General features: G+C 40.4%; 1 protein-coding gene across 4 annotated transcripts in view; it reads left to right on the forward strand.

The window, feature by feature from the left end:
- The first annotated feature begins 850 nt into the window (after positions 1 to 850).
- MAP4K3 (mitogen-activated protein kinase kinase kinase kinase 3) overlaps positions 851 to 17617 on the forward strand; it is a 204703-nt gene continuing 187936 nt past the window's right edge. For 2 of the 4 annotated variants that reach the window (XM_042933182.1, XM_042933183.1), the window contains exon 1: positions 853 to 1045. In XM_042933182.1, coding sequence (XP_042789116.1) covers positions 950 to 1045 — 96 coding nt within the window. In that variant the 5' untranslated portion in view covers positions 853 to 949. Of the gene's footprint in view, positions 1046 to 17617 lie in introns of all 4 variants that reach the window. The other 2 variants (XR_006200872.1, XM_042933181.1) reach the window with 2 other exon arrangements.

Here is a 17617-nt window from a genome sequence, read left to right on the forward strand (position 1 = left end):
GCAGCCGCTCAGCGTGTTTTTCCCCCAGAGCTTCCCACGCCCTACCCACTCCACACGCCTCCTGGCTGCCTTCCAGGCCTGCCCTCTTTTGCAGCCAGGCAGGCCAGCTCCAGTGTCGGATATCTAATCTAGCAAGGTTCACTTTTCTCAGGGGCTTTCCTCAGGGCCACCCTTTCCCCGCAATCTCAGAAGGTCTCTGGTACTCGGCTGTGTCTTCTGCGTGCAAGTGCTTCTACAAATAAACTGGGGCTCCTGGCTGTCTTGCAAATTAAAACTTTACTACCTGCTTAAGGTTGGGACGTGATACAGCGACATCAAACTTTGCTGTTCAGGGAATCAGAAGCGAAAAGGAGCTACTTTTTTTCCGTCCCACTCCCCGCGGCCCCTGGGACAGGCACACCTTCCCCGCAAGGCTCGGCCGCAGTTGGGCGCAGGTCGGCAGCGCAAGAGTCCTGCTCCGGACGAGGGTCCGGTGCGGCCGGGCCGCCCGCCCACGCCCGGCAGGCGCGCGGAGCAGGAGCGCGCACGGGGCCGCACGCGCGCGGGGCCGACGAGCGCTCCCTCCGGGATCGCGGCTGCGCAGTCGGGCCGGAGCCGGGAAAAGGGGGAGGAGGGTGGAGGAGCCGGAGTAAGGGGAGGGGGAGGAGCGGCGAAGGCGGAAGCCATGTTGGAGTTGCACCCCGAGCGAGGGGCTGCGAGCGTTCTCCTCTCCTTGTGGGTGTGACCCGGGTTCGGCTGGCGGCGGACTGCGGGGGCGGGGACGGTTAGCTGGGTCGTCGTCCGCGGCGGCGGCGGCGTGAGAGGAGCGGCGGCGGCCGCAGCGTGGAGCCGGGCGATTGTGACCGCCGGGGGAGCAGGGGGCCGGCCGCGGCTCCCACTCTCCGTGTGGCCCCCTGAGCGCCCCCCCTCCCCTGCCCGGGAGGGAGGCGGGGGGCACCCGGGGCCCGCCATGAACCCCGGGTTCGATTTGTCCCGCCGGAACCCGCAGGAGGACTTCGAGCTGATTCAGCGCATCGGCAGCGGCACCTACGGCGACGTCTACAAGGTAAAGGCGAGGGGCCGCGCGCCGCCGAGGCCGCGGGGTCGGGACCCGTCGCGGGGAGGGCGGGGGGCGCCGCCGCTGCCCCCTGGGCACCCGCGTCCGCGCTGTCCCTCCGCGGGAGGCGCGGGCGCCCCGGGAGCAGTGGGGGAGGCGGAGGAGGAGCGGGCGCCCGGGGGGCTCTGCTGCCTTGGAGCGAACAAAGGGCCAAACGAGTCACCCCGAGACCTCCGAGCCCTTACCTGAACCCTCCCCTGGACGCGCAGTGCCCGGCTAAGGCTGGACGCGAGCGGGCCGCTCTGCTCGTTACAGCGCGGAGAGGGTCTGGCTGTTTGCTGCATTGGCAGGGTCAGAGCGACGAACCAGACGGCGGGGGTTTGGCGTATGTCAAACCGGTGTCCATCAGACGGACCCGGGACTGCCCGCCGTGGGTCGGGCACTGCTGCCCACCGGGCGGGCGGTAGTTTGGAGCCTGGGCAGCCTCCGCCCACAGCCCCCCAACCTCTGGCCTCTTAGCATCCGCATACCAGTTTTCTTTTAATCTTCCAAGTATTGACTTGGGTCAGTAAAACAGATCTAGTTAGTATAATTTTTTTTCCTGTTTTGGAGAAAAAAAGCAACTTTGTTTTCTCCAAATTGAATTGGACTGTGGTGCCTTATTAAACTTGTTTTTGTCAGTGACATAGAAGATTCAGATTCTTTTTTTTTTTTTTTTTTTTAACGAATACTCAGCAAGGGTATTGGTTTGACTGGGTTAGAATTCAAAGTCCATTAGTCGTCCAGCTTTCCTGTTGTAAAGGTACCCCTTGTAATGTGGGAGATAAATCACCCTTCCGTGGCCAGCTCAACTCTTGGCCTCATAGAGACTGCCAAGATGGGGATAGCGCCAAATGTGGCAGCAGTCTTGATTTATTTGTGTATCTTCTTACTGGTGACTGACTGAAGTACAACTCCTGTTTCACATAACATCAGAGGATGCACAGAGAAACTTAATTTAACTTTGGAAAGTTTTGTCTTAACTTTATTTTGCCCACGGATGGCAACTCACAGGACAGCCAGGATTCTGCATTCGTCTCCTTTTGTGGATGATTTGCTTTCCGTCATCACCAGTCTCATCAGTTTTTCTCATGAGATAATACAGGCGTTTTGTGCACACCTGTTATCTATACGGTACTGGGCATCTAAGCACTTGGGTTGTAGCAGAAAAAGATAGACATGTTCCTAAATCTTACTGGGAGTTTATCTATTTTGGGGAGGGGGCAAGAAGACCATTAAACAACCACTTAGATAATTATTTTATTGCAGTTTTATTTTGTGCTGCCCAGGAGAAAAGAAGATTAGGATTAGGGTGATGAGAGCACAGTAACAGGAGGACCTGATCTCTGGGGAGTCAGAGGCAATGGGGAGAGAAGATTATGCCAGATAGAGGCACATAATCTGCAAAGGCTCTGAGGCCCCAAGGAACAGGGGGAAGATTTGAAAGGCCTGAATGGCCTGAGAAGCCAGAGAAGGAGGGTGGCCCTAGATCATACAGGCCCCTTAGGTCTTATGAAGCGGTCAGATTTTTCTGTAGGACAATGGGGAGCCATGGTAGGGTTTTCCGTGGAAGAGTAAAATTAGATTTGTACTTTTAAAAGATCTGCCTTACTGCAGCGGAGATCGGAGGGGAAAGAACAGTTAGGCAGCCATTGCCACAGTCCAGGTAAGAATGACCATTGGCTGTGTTTTGGAATTGGTGTGATTATGAAAGTTGAAGTGAATGGATCCAAGTAGATTAGAGCTATTTAGGGGAATCTAGTTATATTCAATTGAAAAGGTGACTAAAACTTTACTAGTGTGTAAGTCTTAGGTGGCAGTGTGTACAGTAAGTTCTTTTCAAGAATAATTGGCCATGTATTTACTATATTTAGAAAAAACAGCTGGTAGTTAAGCCACATGATTAAAAAGAAAAAAAAATTAAGGCCTATAATTTCCTAAGGACTTCTAAGTGCAATACAGGTATAAGATGATTACTCGTCATCTGTTTAAAGTAATGATAATGAGAACTAACATTTGTGGAGTGCTTATTCTTTGCTAGGTACCGCTGTAAGGTTTTTCCGTGTATTAATTTACTTACTGCTTACAGCAACCCTATGAAATCGGTGCTGTTATTAACTCCATTTTGCATTTGAGGAAACTGAGGCACAGGGAAGTTGCGGTAACTTGCCAGGGTGGGTAAGTGGCAAAGCACAATTCGAACCTTATCCTTTAGAGACTGCATTCTTAACAATAGCAGTACTGCCTCTATAAAGATAGGATATGAGCAGGTAATGTCTTACTGAATTTTCCAGTGGAGAAATCAGGGCACACCTTTTAGTTCAGCATACGTGTTGTAGCCATACTGTGTTAGAGTGGATCTTGAAGCAGTAGTCGGAATCCCTAACTCCTACTGTGCAGCCAGGCCTCTTTGTTTTTGTAGAGTCTGCCAAGTGGACACCAGATAATAGATGCTTGATCCCTGCGCCAGACTTTTCCAATACCAGGGGCCCAAAGCAGAAAACTCCATGTGGTTTTTGGCATCGTACGCCCTGCTTGCTAAATCACCCAAAGCTTAAGCTGTTTGTATTTTTGTCTGTAATCACGTCCACATATAAAGATAAAAGATTTTTTTTTGTATTTGTTTGGCTGTTTTAGATTTTTCTTAATTGTACAAACTGTGTTGATTAGAGAGGAGTACATAAGAGGGTTTGTTTTCAAAAGCCAGTGTGTATAATGTGCTCCTTAATTTGTCAGTTTAGGTGCTAAAAATGGAATAATCAGATTAAATAAGTTAGAGACTTAATTGTTTATAGTCATTCTTGGAAGGTGGGTGCTTCAAGGGATTTTTATTTTCAAACTGTATCCTAATGTGATAACATGCTTGTTTAAGGTGGCATGGTTTAGTTAAAAAGCACTGAAGTAGAATGTGGAAGACCTGGAATTTATTAGTTGTGCAGCCTTGTAAAATCATTTAGCCTCTCAGCTGTTTTGTTGTGAAGGTGTTATTACCATCATATGCCTGTTTATGGTGTTAGATAAATGACTTGAGTTTTACCCAACAAGTTTTCATTTTTTCTAGGCCAAAAAATACAAGTATACATTCTCTCTGCACTACCTTAAAGTACGTGAAAATAGAGTTTAAAAAAAAAAAGTCATACTTTTAAATGTCCTGTAACTGTATGGACTTTATCTGTGAGATGAAGTATTTGTAGCATCAGTTACCTAGGGACCTAGGAGTTGACAACTAGAGAGCTCAATGACTGGGCCTCAGGAGGTCCTCTGACATTAATAGGTTTAATGTATGTATATGTATATATATATATGTGTGTATATATATATGTACATATATATATGGGTGTTCTTTTGGAGAGATGGCTTATAGTGTTCATTACATTTAGAAAAAAGAAAAGAATGAACAATCTATAGGTTTGTCATTTCAGAGAGTTCCCTTGGAGAAATTAGGTAGTTTACCAGATCACATTATCAGTGTTTATCAACATTAATAGGATTTTCACATGCGTTGTACTATTTTTTCTCAGGTAGCTTTTTCAGTTCGTCATATTCCTACACCATGTCTTGTTGTTTTTCTACATTTATTGCTAGAGAGAAGCAGAAGATACTAAAGCTGGAGATAGGGTAAGGCAAGGATGTTTGAAGGACCAGTCTTACTGTGTCTGTAAGGAAGTGTCTCATCTAGTCTCATGGCTTAAGCTTGATCCTGTGAATGACTCCCAAATGTGTTTCCGGTTCGTGCTTTCTCCTGAGCTCTAGCCCACTGTCTCCACCTGACCTCTTTCTTTACAGAGCACATCTGCCTCCAGATGGGCCTTTCCTTATATTCCACTTCTGTCAAAAGCAGCCCCAGTGTTGGCAGTTTGCTAAGGCTTGGGGCCTTGGAATCATCTTTTATTCCGGACAGGACTTTGTAGGCATTTCCCAAAATGTGTCTGGGATGCTCCAGAGAAAGCACTACTATCAGTATACCGAAGACTGAGACATCATGTGGTAAAGAAACCTGTTAAATGTTGCTTAACCCAGCAAACTCCAAACTTGCTTGACTGTGGGATTCTTTTTCTCTGTAATCCATATTGCTTGTCCTTAGAATCAGTGTCCTGTAGAGAACATGCTTTGGAAATGTTGATATTGATTTTATCTGTGTGTGTTTGGAAGCCATTCCCTGTGAAGCAGAGGCTGCACTGTTGCTAAGCATCGAAGTAGCACTCACATGGTAGTCTGGGTAAACAGACGGAGTCTCTATGAAAGCTGATAGGAGCAAAACGGAAGATTGGGCAGTGAAATCAGAAAATTCATTTGTTCAAGCATTTAGTGAATTGTGTTGGCTTATTTGTAGCTCTGTATCTTTCAAGGTGTTCTGATTAATATCCTCAAACACTATTTCTTTCATTATACTCCATGTTTATAAGATTGGAAAACTCAGTTCTGAAACCTAATTTCTTTTGAGGAACATGAATACCTTAAGCGTGGAGAAAAGAATAGCTGAAGGAAAATAAAGCCTGATTGTCTAAGGCTATGCTTATTTTTTACTTAAATGGAGGACAAAGTCTAGGGGGACCTGAGGTCCTAAACTTCAGAAAGGTCGTTTGAGTATTTAAGGTAAAATTAAGGTAGAATTTTCCAGCATCAGTAGTTACTTGAGATGGCAAGTGACAGTGGGACAGATTGTGGGATCATTTTTCTTGAGAGCTTTAAAAACAACAACAACAAAACCCAGGTTATCTGACTTTGATATGGATCTGACTCCCTAAAGGAGGTGCTTACCTCCAAGGTTTAATATGTATACATATTTACTTGTGACAGAACATTTAATACATTATTTTGTATTGAGAGTGAATAGTTGGTAGTTCTCTTTTGAGAGTACACTGAACAACCATCCTACATTGAATAGCAATACTGTGAAAGGAAATGTGTTAGGGACTGTGAGCGGAGTAGCAAAAATGACAAGATTTGGCCCTTGGTATTTATAGGGACGTAGAATGTGGACCTACTTTTAGCTATCATAGTTTTGAGTTCAAAACCTTTTTGATTTCTTCTTTTCTATTATATTAAATCTCTTACTGGCTGAGAGATTGTCTAGACACCATAATCTGGACAGATGACTTCTCTGTAGCTTAGTAAAGTGGTTTAAGAGCTGGGTTCTGTCTGGAGTCAGAATGCCTGGTTTCACCACCCTTAGCCAATTACTTAATCCTTTTTTCTCTGCCTCAGTTTACTCAGCTGTAAAGTAGTGATGCTTAGAAAAGGGCCTTGTACTCTGTGCCTCTAATCATTAATTGCTTCCAGTATTATTTATTACATATTTCTTTTGCTACTGGCCTAACCTACCCTGCTTCTCCTGCTCCTGCCTCAGGGTTTTTGCACTTGCTGTTCTGGGCCTGAATTCTGCCCTCCCCCGATAGCTATATGGTTTGCTTCTTTGTTTCCCTTGGGTTTCAGCTCACATGTCACCTTTTAATGTGTCTGTTCCTTACCACCTTATAGGAAACAACACCCCATTCTGTTTTTTTTAATGTTTTATTTATTTTTGATAGAGTGTGAGCAGGGGAGGGGCAGAGATAGAGGGACAGAGGATCTGAAGCGAGGTCCGTCCCAGTAGCAGCAAGCCCGGTGCAAGGCTCAAACTCATGGACAGCGCCATCATGACCTGAGCCTAAGTCCCACGCTCAACTGACTGAGCCACCCAGGCACCCCACCCTACTCTTAATTTTCTGTCTTTAATAGAGATGCATCCAGATTTTGTAGGGCCTGAAGTTTATATAGTTTGGGGGGGGCCCTCATTAAGTAAATAAATAAAAATAAAAAATTTGGTATAAAAGTGAATATTTAGAATGAGAAAAGATGTCCCAACAAAATGTTGTAACCTTAGAGTCAGGTCCTTTTTTGAGATCTCTGTAGGCATTTACTCAGAAGTGGTCTCATAAAATGCTCCCTGTTAGCATCCTGTTACTGGTCACCGTCTATGTTCTGCATGTCCCAGTAATTCTCAGCCCTCACAGAGGCGAGTGAGGAAGCCTGAACTTGAAGTTCTGTTAGCTTTATAGAAAATTCGCCCTCTGCTCTCTTCCTAATTTTCGTTTTTATTATGACGTTTGTCACCTTCTATTTAGTTGTGTATTTCCTTTCTCTTCCTACTATAGTGTAAATCCAGGAAGCTGGTGGTTTTGTTTTGTTCACTACTGTGCCCTAGTGTGTGACACATATTAGACTCTCAGTACATATTTGTGGAATGAATGAATGAACTGACAAAGGGAACAAACTATATGCTATGTGAGTTTAGAGAAAGGAGATCATTGTTTCTGGTTGGGAGAAATCACAGCAGGTTTTACAGAGAAGGTAGCATTGGGCTGGATTTAAAGTTCTGGCAGTAGTGGGTACAGAATGAATTACGCATTGTGGATTATTATTAGGCCTAAACTAAATCAGTAGGCTTAATGTGAGTATCTTTTGCATGTTAAGTGGTGGTCATACCTATTATGTGCATATGAAGATACTCTGTCATTTTAAACTAAAGTCTTTTAGTGACTAGTGAGTATATGGAGCTGTTATGTATTGGTTTTATTTTGTTTTTTAATAGAATTAAACTGGGCTTTTAGGAAAGGATTTTGTTTACCAGTACCAAAAGGCCTTAGATTCAAGAGATGAAAACATGCTATTTTCTGCTTTAGCTTTGTCAGTCTTTTTTTTTTCCTGGAGGATGGATGCCACGTTTCAGAGTTCCAGGCTGCCTTGACCTGAGATTGTGGGTTTGGATTTCTAGTGTGACAATGCATTGCTTATCTTAGTCCTTAAACTCTGTAGGAGAATTTTAGATTTGACTGTGAATTTTAGTTATGTTTAAATAAGACTTTTATTTTGTTTGAAGTTTTGTTAGAAGTTTGAGATGGTCATCTACCTTCTGCTCAAAAAATCTTCTCTACATTGCCTGTGGACGAAAGCACATCTTTTTAAGCCTAACATTAAAGGCACTGTCCTTTTTGCCCTCTGGCCCCTAAGAATGAGTTAAGTTTAGGTAGCTGGGAGGGGGCAGGGAGAGAGAAGAGGCTGGCAGAGAAGGGAATGGGGCGTTGGTATTCCCAGGTGTATGTAAACTATAGGGGTAAAGGCTTGGGGACTAGAAGAGAGGATTAACTAACTTGGAAGGCTTGTGTTGGGAGCATGGAGAAATAAGATTTGCTAGATAAGGGAGGGCCAATTTTAAACTTCTTGGAAGCTAGATAAGGTTATTTAGGTATGAAGTGGTAGCTGTAAAGGTTTCTGTACAAGGAGTAATGTTGAAAGTGCTCAAGATTATTCTGGCAATCATGAAGAAAATGGATCAGAGAGGAAAGATGGAAATATCTGCTAAATAGAATCTGTGATTCTTGAACTTTTTAGTTTCAGAACCCCTTTATGCTTTTAAAAGTTATTGAGAACCCCAAGCTTGTTTGTTGTATCTATTGCTATTGACTATCTTAGCAGTTAGACATAACCGAGTTTTAAAAAATGCCAATTTATTAAAAAGAATAAACTTATTACATGTCACATAAGTGATATTTTTATGAAAAATAACCATATTTCCAAACAAAAATTTAGTGAGGAGAGTGACATTGTTGTACATTTTCCAAGTCTCTTTAATATTTGTTAAATAGAAGACAGATTCTCAATTCTTCGTTTATTCTATTGGGATATTTTGTTTTGTTGACATATATAAAAAAATCTGATCTCTCATGTATTTGGAAAAGGAGAATATTTTAATAGCCTTTTCAGATAATTGTGGGTATTTTCCTCTGATTCTTTTCCACAACTTGACAGTTCGTACCTTCTTAAAAGTTAGTTATCATGTGGAATCCAAGACCATATCAATGAAGCTTTCTTACTCTTATGTTAAAAGTCTCTTCTTGGACTTAAGTGGATCTTTTTTTTTTTTTTTTTTTTTTAACATCGTGCATTGGTCATTTAGAAAATAGAGATTATTAACTGAGTTATCCTGATCTTACCAAAGTTTCCATATTTCATTACACAAGGTCAAAAATCATCATTCCTCTTGATGGAAAAGCTTTTTTTTTTTTTTTGAAGTTTATTTATTGAGAAAAGGGAGAGAGGGGCAGAGAGAGAGAATCTCAAGCAGGCTCCGCATCAGCACAGAGCCCGATGTGGGGCTTGAACCCACAAACCGTGAGATCGTGACTTGAGCCAAAGTGAAGAGTCGGAGACTCACCTGGCTGAGCCACCCAGGCGCCCCATTGGCAGAAAAGTTTTGAGGTACTGATGGTAGATAGAAGTTTTCCAAGATTCATATTTCTCTCTGAAAGTACTAAATGTATCACTTGCAATAAATACTGTTGGTTTTTTTCACTGAAGTGACATTCATTAGTTCATTTTCAATAAAATTTCAAATACTTAAGCATGAATGACCAGTTAGTCAGTTCTTTTAAATAAAAAATGGTGTTCTGTAGAAAAAGTGGCTAGTTCAGTTTGCAACTCAAAATCACACATGCTGTTCTTTGAGACAACCATTGTACTTTGGTATGCAGTGGAAGTGTTTTGTGGATATCATCAAATAGAATATTAAAATGTCTTGTATTAAGGGCTAAGAATTAATAAAATCAATAATTATGCTTCAATAAAGGCATTCTTAAGTGAAACTGGTATTTTGTTGTTGTTGTTTTGTTTTGTTTTGCTTTTCCTTTTGAGTGCGTGGCAGTGAAAAATACGGTGACTGGTAGTACATTGTGGGACCACTGCTTTGATTTGTGCCAAGGCACCAGCAGTTTTATCACCATTGCTTTTGCTTTTTTAGTGCAAATGTCAACATGGTAAAAGGAGGCAAATAACATTTTCATATTATGAAAATCATTTTGTCCCTTCAAACCCTCAAGATAGGGACTCTCAGGGATCCACAGAATTGTGCTAGAATATTATATGGAATAAGCTAGGGGTGAGGTACGTAGTGATGGAACAGACAAGGTGAGAAGAATGGCAAGGAAGGAACTGATGAGAAGCATCATGAAGAAACATTTGATGGGGCTTTGTGAAGAAATATGAAGATGGAGAAAGACGATTTAAAGAGGACATCAAAAACTTTTTTTTTTTTTAATTTTAAGGAGGCTCCATGCCATGGTGGGGCTCGGACTCATGACCCTGAGATCTGGAGTTGCATGCTCTACTGATTGCACCCCAGGACTTCAAAATTTTAAGCTTGAGGAGCACATAAAATAGTTGTTCGAGCCAATGAGTAGTGGGAGAATGATGTCCGTTACAAAGACAGTAAAGGTGAGAGGGAGGAGCTCGGATGGAAGTAGGGATCTTTTACTAGAAAATAGGTATCTGTGAGATTCGTCATCATCGTCGTCGTCGTCGTTGTTGTTTGCTGTAGTTTCTCTGAAGAAACACTAATAGTGACTTTTCCTTTTTCTGTGGAGTGTAACAGTTCTTTGGCAGTGTCTTTAAGACTAATGAAAATTGGCCAGGGTCAGTACCTTTCTCCCAGCACTTAACTGAGGGATTACTGGAGGACCTGCAAAGATATGTCTTCCTGTTGAACTGTGCTACACATTTGAATGGTAACTAAGGTAGGAATTAGTGGAACAGTAGAATATGGACTAGATATTTTTATTGTGCCATACATTTTAAAAATTTTGTTTTATTCTTACAGCATATACATTATGTATACATCCACATCGTTAATAATTTTAAAATGATCTAACTCCCAAGAGATAAGAGATACTCTTAGTATTTTGATATATTTTCTTCTGTTTTTTTAATAAGCAAATATTTTACAAAGCTTTTATGCTGTTATGTATTTCTAAGGTAGAATTAGTCTACTTACAGGGAAATGATTCGATCTTAGTGTTCAGTTAGGAGAGTCTTAACAGGGGCGCCTGGGTGGCTCAGTCGGTTAAGTGTCCAACTTCAGCTCAAGTCATGATCTCACAGTCCGTGAGCTCGAGCCCTGCGTCGGGCTCTGTGCTGACAGCTCAGAGCCTGGAGCCTGCTTCAGATTCTGTGTCTCCCTCTCTCTCTGCCCCTTCCCTGCTCATGCTTTGTCTCTCTCTGTCTCAAAAAAATAAAAAACATTAAAAAAAATTTTTTTAGAAGAGTTTTAACATACAGAAAACTACATAACCCACACCCTTATTAAGAAAGAACATTTCCTTAACCTCAGAAAATTCCCTCATGCCCCTTCCCAGTCTCACATCCCCCTCTCCCATGGCAATCACTATTCTGATTTCTGTCAGTGTAAAAGCTTTTTTAGAACTTCATGGAAATGAATCACAAGTGAGTTACCTTAGCACCTTTGACGATAAATATATGGGGATATTCTGGCTTCTGTTGTGTTCTGTTGAGCTGTATGGCTGTACTTGTACCAGTGCATCACAGTCTTGCTTACTATTGTTTTATGGATAGTCTTGGATTCAGGTAGTGAGTCCTCCAACTTTGTTCTGTTGCTGTTTTTTTTCCAAAACTGTTGGCATCTATTTTAAGTCCTTTGTTTTTTCCATGTGAATTTTAGAATTGCTTTTCAAATGATATAAAAGAGCCTGCTGAGATTTTGTTTGGGAATAATTATAAACTCACAGGAAGTTACAAAAAGAGTACAAAGGGGTCTTGTGTACCCAACACCTAGCCTCTCCCAGTAGTGACATCTTTATATGACTACAGTGCATTATCAAAACCTGGAGCTCGATTGGCACAGTGTGATTTAACTAGACCTTGGATTTCACTGCTTTTTGCATGCTCTCATTTTTACGTGTCTTTGTGCATAATTTTGTGACATTTGATCATGTAGATGGTCCGCTGGGATTTTACTGGGATTTTACTGGGATTTGGTAGGATCTGCAGCTCAGTTTGTGGACATTTGAGATCTTAATAGCATTGAGTCTTCTCATCTATGAATATGTCATTTCCCTCTATTTATTAGATCTTTGTCTTGTCAGTGTTTTACCTTTCTTTTCTTTTTTAACTTCTAAATTTTATCCCTAGTCTTTTCTCCTAACATTGTAGTAAAAGATAACTATTAACGTAATATTTCTTCAAGGTGGTGCAGTAATCGAATGTTCAGTTTTTATTAAAATCTTCACTGTATTAGTAATGTCTGACTTCCTTTCACTTGACCTTGTACATTTTAGCTCTGAGCATGTGGACTCCTTTTAAAATTGGCAAAAGTGAAAAGAAAATGGGAAATGACTATTTAAAATCTGTTCACTTGAGCTTTCTTATCTGAAGATTAAAACAAAGTCTTTAAAAATCTGAGATATTTTTATATATGAGATATGGGTTTATGTGTGCATATTTTGTAGATTTCATATTTTTTGAATTTATTAAAGAAAAATAACTTAAAGTTTGCTTCATCCTTAAGTGAATAATCAACAACAATGTGCCAGATTGTTTAGGAGATCCTAAAAAATTTCTTTCAGATTTTGAGGAGCTTATGCTCAGATTGAGGAAACAAAATATGCCTAAGTGGAACATCTAAGGAACATTCCTAAGGCAGCAATTTAACAATTAAAAAAGCAACGATGTGTCATAAATTCTACAGAAATTCAATTTAAGGGTAAGATGACCTGGGGTTAATCGGTAAAGACTTCCTGGAAGAGCGTATCTTGACTTGGGACTGGAAGAAATACTGGGTTTGCATTTGTAGAGAACATTGGGGAAGCCGTATGAGTAAATATGGATAAAAATACTGCTGTGCAGTCAAAGTGGGCAGAGAGCCATTTTGACTAAAGTAAGGGTCCATATTGGGAAATGTGATAGATAATGTTTCAGATACCCAAGATACAGACAAATGAATGCCAACTTAAGGATATGAACTCATTTGATTTATAGTATAAAACTTTCCAAATTCATTAGAGCCAGTCTTGTCTTTCTAGCCTGTTTAGTTCACTATTTCGATGGTATTAATTGAATTTTCCTTTATTCCTCCCCCCCTCCCAATTGAGCTCAAAGTTATACATTTCATTTTTATACTTTTGGTGATTACCTTAAAATTTCAACAGGCATAATCAGGTTAATGAATATCTCTGTTCTCTTTCTGGTCCGTACATGGACTTTAGAATGCTTAATTCAATTACTGCCTTTTTGTATTGTTTCTTGTTTGGGTTCTGCATTGTTTTACATCTTCCTGATTAGTATTTATTAACATTATTTTATACAGACAGTTCTCTTTTACATTTACCTATACGTGTTCAGTTTCATTGTTCACCATTGTTTCTTGGCATTGTACTCGTGTTCTGGGTTCAGTGTTCTTCCTGGTGACCACTCTTTGGTAGGGTTCTTTCTCTTTCTCTCTCTCTCTCTCTCTCTCTCTCTCTCTGTCTGTCTGTCTCTTTATTTCTCTCTTTGTCTCTTTCTCTTTCAAGTGAGGGACTGTGTAAGGTGAACTCAGAGTTTTTTTTCCCTCCTTCAAAAATGTCATTATTGTATCCTTACTTTTAAATCTTAAGTTAGCATGGCATAGAACTTTGTCTCAGAACTTTGAAGATATTCTGTTGTCTTCTGGTTACCTGTTGCTGTTAAGTCTGTTGTCAAAAAATAAAATGATAAAAAAAAGTTTATTGTCAATTTAATTCTTGTTTCTTGTAGCTAATCTATTCTTTCTGATTGACTTTTAAGATTTTTCTTTTTTTTTTTTTCTTTTTACTCTGGTCCTGTAGTTTTCACATTGATGTTTTTTAGATGTAGATTTGAATACAAATATTTGTTGTTTTTCTATAAGGAGTAGCATATTTCTTCAGTCCTGGAAAATTCTGAGCTGGTATATCTTTGACTGTTATTTCTTCCCCATCTCTCTGTTGTTTCCCTTTAGAGCTCCTATCGTATGTTGTATCCTTTTATTTCACTGTGTCCCATAAAGTCATGATTTTTCCAGCTCTTTATTCTGTGTCTTCTGTTATGGTTCATGTGTGTAGTATCTTTGTGTCTGTGTATAATCTGTTGCTTTTTAAAAATCCTTTTTTTGGGTACCTGGATAGCTCAGTTGGTTAAGCAGCTGACTCTTGATTTGGGCTCAGGTCATAATCTCATGGTTTGTGAGTTGGAGCTCTGAGTTGGGCTCCATACTGTCACCACCTAGCCTGCTTGGGATTCCCTCCCTCCCTCTCTCTCCCTTTCCTTCCCTCTCCCCCCTCTTCCCCCACATGTGCTCGCTCTCAAATAAAGAAAAATCCTTCTTTTGGGTGGAAATAATTTGAACTCATAGGAAAATAGCAAGAATAATATGAAGAACTCTTTTATACTCTTACCCCATATTCAACAGTGATTAACACTGCCACATTTGCTTTTTCACATTTTCTCTTACTATCTATACATATTATTTAAAAAAATTTTTTTTAATCCTTATTTATTTTTGAGAGAGAGAGACAGAGTGGAAGTGGGGAAGGGGCAGACAGAGAGGGAGACACAGAATCTGAAGCAGGCTCCAGCCTCTGAGCTGTCAGCTTGGGGCTCGAACTCACGGACTGCGAAATCATGACTTGAGCCGAAGTAGGACACTTAACCGACTGAGCCACCCAGGTGCCACTATACCTGTTTTTTTTTTTTATCTGAACCATTTGAGGGTAGGTTGCAGACATCATGTTCCTTTACTTGTAAACATTTAATAGATATTTCTCAAAGTAAATATATTCACTTAAAACAGTTATCAAAATCAGAAAATTTTAATATTAGTACAATACAGTTGTTATCTGATTTCCAGACCTTGTATTCAGGTTTCTACTGATGGCCCTAATGGTATCCATAATATCATTTTCTTCCTAGTCCAGAAACCAGTCCAGGATCATATTTCGCTTTTCGTTTCCAAGACACTTCATTCTTTTTTAACCTAGAATAGTTTTTTAGTCTTTCTTTGCCTTTCTAGACACTGACATTTTTTAGGAGTATACATCATTTATTTTGCCAGATTTCCATTTTGGGCAGAAATGTATATAAATGATGTGTCCTCTGTGAATAATATCAGGAGGCATGTGATGCTGACTTGTTTCATTATTAATATTTTGATCACATGGTTAACATGGAGCTGCCAGATTTCTTCAGTATGAAGTTATTTTTTTCTTTTGTAATTAATAAATTGTGGGGAGATATTTTAAGACTGTATAGTATCTCTTTCCTTACCTAACTTGCAGCCATCAGTTTTAACATCCATTGGTGAATCTTACTTGAGTTATTACTATGTGGCTGCAGAAGAATGCTTTTCTAACTCCATTAACTTCTTCTGCATTTGTTAGTTGACATTCTGTTGTGATGAAGAGCTTTTACTTCTCTATTCATTTTTGGACTTAATGGATTTTTTTACTTTATTCATTGGGTTCTAATTGATCATAATCATTTATTTTGATGTTCAAACTACTTCAGATTTGGTCAGTTGGATTCTTAGTTCAGGCTGCCAAAACAAAATATCATAGACTGGGTGGCTTAAACAACAAAAAATTTATTTTCTCACCATTCTGGAGACTTGAAGTCTAAGATCATGATGTGCCAGCACAGTTGGTTTCTGGTGAGCGCTCTGTTCCTAGCTTCTAGATGGCCACCTTCTCACTGTGCTCACAAGGCAGAGACGGAGGGGGTATCTCTGGACACTAATCTCATCATGAGGGGCCCAAACCTCATGACTCATCTAAACCTAATTATTTCCCAACACCATCGCTTTGGGGGTTAGGACTTCAACATACAGTTTGGTATGTGTGGTGTGGGCACAGTTCAGTCCAGAGCAGATTCCATTGCTTTTTAAATTATAATAGTTATATTTCTAGAAGCTCTGTTTTATTACTTTTCAAGTCTGTGTATTCTTTGTACATAGTTTTTGTTCTTAGATTTTTGATTCCTTTTTCTAACTGATTATTTTTACATATGTAACATTCTCTTTCAAGTTACCATTCTGTCTTTTCAAATTTTGAGAATTTGTAGTCTTGCTGTTTGTTGTTGTATTTGCTGACTCACTCATGGTAGATTTTTATTTTAATTCTGAATTCATCAAGTTTTTTCTGTAAGAATATTTTTGTGGCTCAAATTGTGGGGGTGTCTTTCCAAAACAGTTCTGCTTTTGCTTCTTCCAGGAACCTCAGGAGTCTCTTTGGTCTGGGACTGATATTTATGTTAATTTCCCTGTTTGAAATTCCTCACACCTTATGGATAATGCAAATTTGAACCCCAAACCCAAATGAGCAGCTGGGCTCTTGGTTTTGAATTCTTAAGGGACTTTTTTCTTTCTCCCTGTTCAAAGCCCAAGCAGAGACAGGCTGTTGTTATCCTCCTCCTATGCTTGTGGGTTCCTTTTTTTTGTTTTTTGTTTGTTTTGTTTTGTTTTGTTTTGTTTTGTTTTTCTTTTCACTTTACTGAGGTTGCAGTCCTTGCCAGGTCCTAGTTTTATCCAGAGGTCTCTGTCCCAATGTATTGTTTTGAGTTAATCCCAAGATCTGTTCACCTGTCCTCAAGTAATTTTATTTTATTTATTTATTTAAAAATTTTTATTTATTTTTGAGAGAGCACAGACAGGGGAGGGTCAGAGAGAGAGGGAAACAGAATTCGAAGCAGGCTCTGTGCTGTCCCGTCAGTGCAGAGCCTGACTCAGAACTCGAACTCCAGAAACTCCTAGATCAGGACCTGAGCCATAGTCGGACACTTAAATGACTGAGCCACCCAGGCCCTCCTGTCCTCAAATAATTTAAAAACCCAAACATCTAGTTTGTAGAGGCCAATTTCTCCCCTTCTGCATCCCTTCTATTTTTTATCCTTATCCCACTGTTGTTGGAAGCCTCAACTCTGGTTTTCTATTTCCCTTCATTTATGGTACCCAGGATTTTACTTGTATTTTTTGTGGACCCCATTAGTTTTAGGTTTACAGAAAAATTGAGCAAAGAGTACAGAGTTCCTATACACCCCTATTAATGTCTTGTATTAGTGTGATACATTTGTTAAAATTAACAAAACAGTATTGATCCATTATTATTATTTTTTTTGCTGCTTTTTTTTGTTTGAGCATGAGCTGGGGAGGGGCAAAGAGAGAGAGGGAGACAGGAACTGAAGCCAGCTCCATCCTGACAGCAGAGAGCCAGATGTGGGGCTTGGACTCAAAAGCTGTGAGATCATGACCTGACTTCTCACAAGCTGCGAGATCATGACCTGAGCTGAAGTCGTATGCTTAGCCAACTGAACCACCCAGGAGCCCCTGATCCATTATTATTAGCTAAAGGCCATTACATTAATGAACTTCAGTTAAGTTTACATTAGGGCTCACTCTTGGTGTTGTACATTCTATGGGTTTGGACAAATGTATTAGGACAAATGTGTTAGATCTGTATCCATCAAGGTATCATACAGAGTATTTTCACTGCTCAGAAAATAATCTGAGTCTGCTTCTCTGTTCTCCCTAACCCCCTCTCCTACCTCTGGCAACCACTGATCTTTTTACTGTCTCCATAGTTTTGCCTTTTCCAGAATGTCATATAATTGGAATCATAGGTATGCTGATTTTTCACACTGCCTTCTTTCACTTAGCAATATGCATTGTTTCCTTCGTGTCTTTTTGTGGCTTGATATATCTCATTTGTTTTTTTATCACTGAAT

Source organism: Panthera leo, chromosome A3, assembly GCF_018350215.1.
Source record: "Panthera leo isolate Ple1 chromosome A3, P.leo_Ple1_pat1.1, whole genome shotgun sequence".
NCBI lineage: Eukaryota > Metazoa > Chordata > Mammalia > Carnivora > Felidae > Panthera > Panthera leo.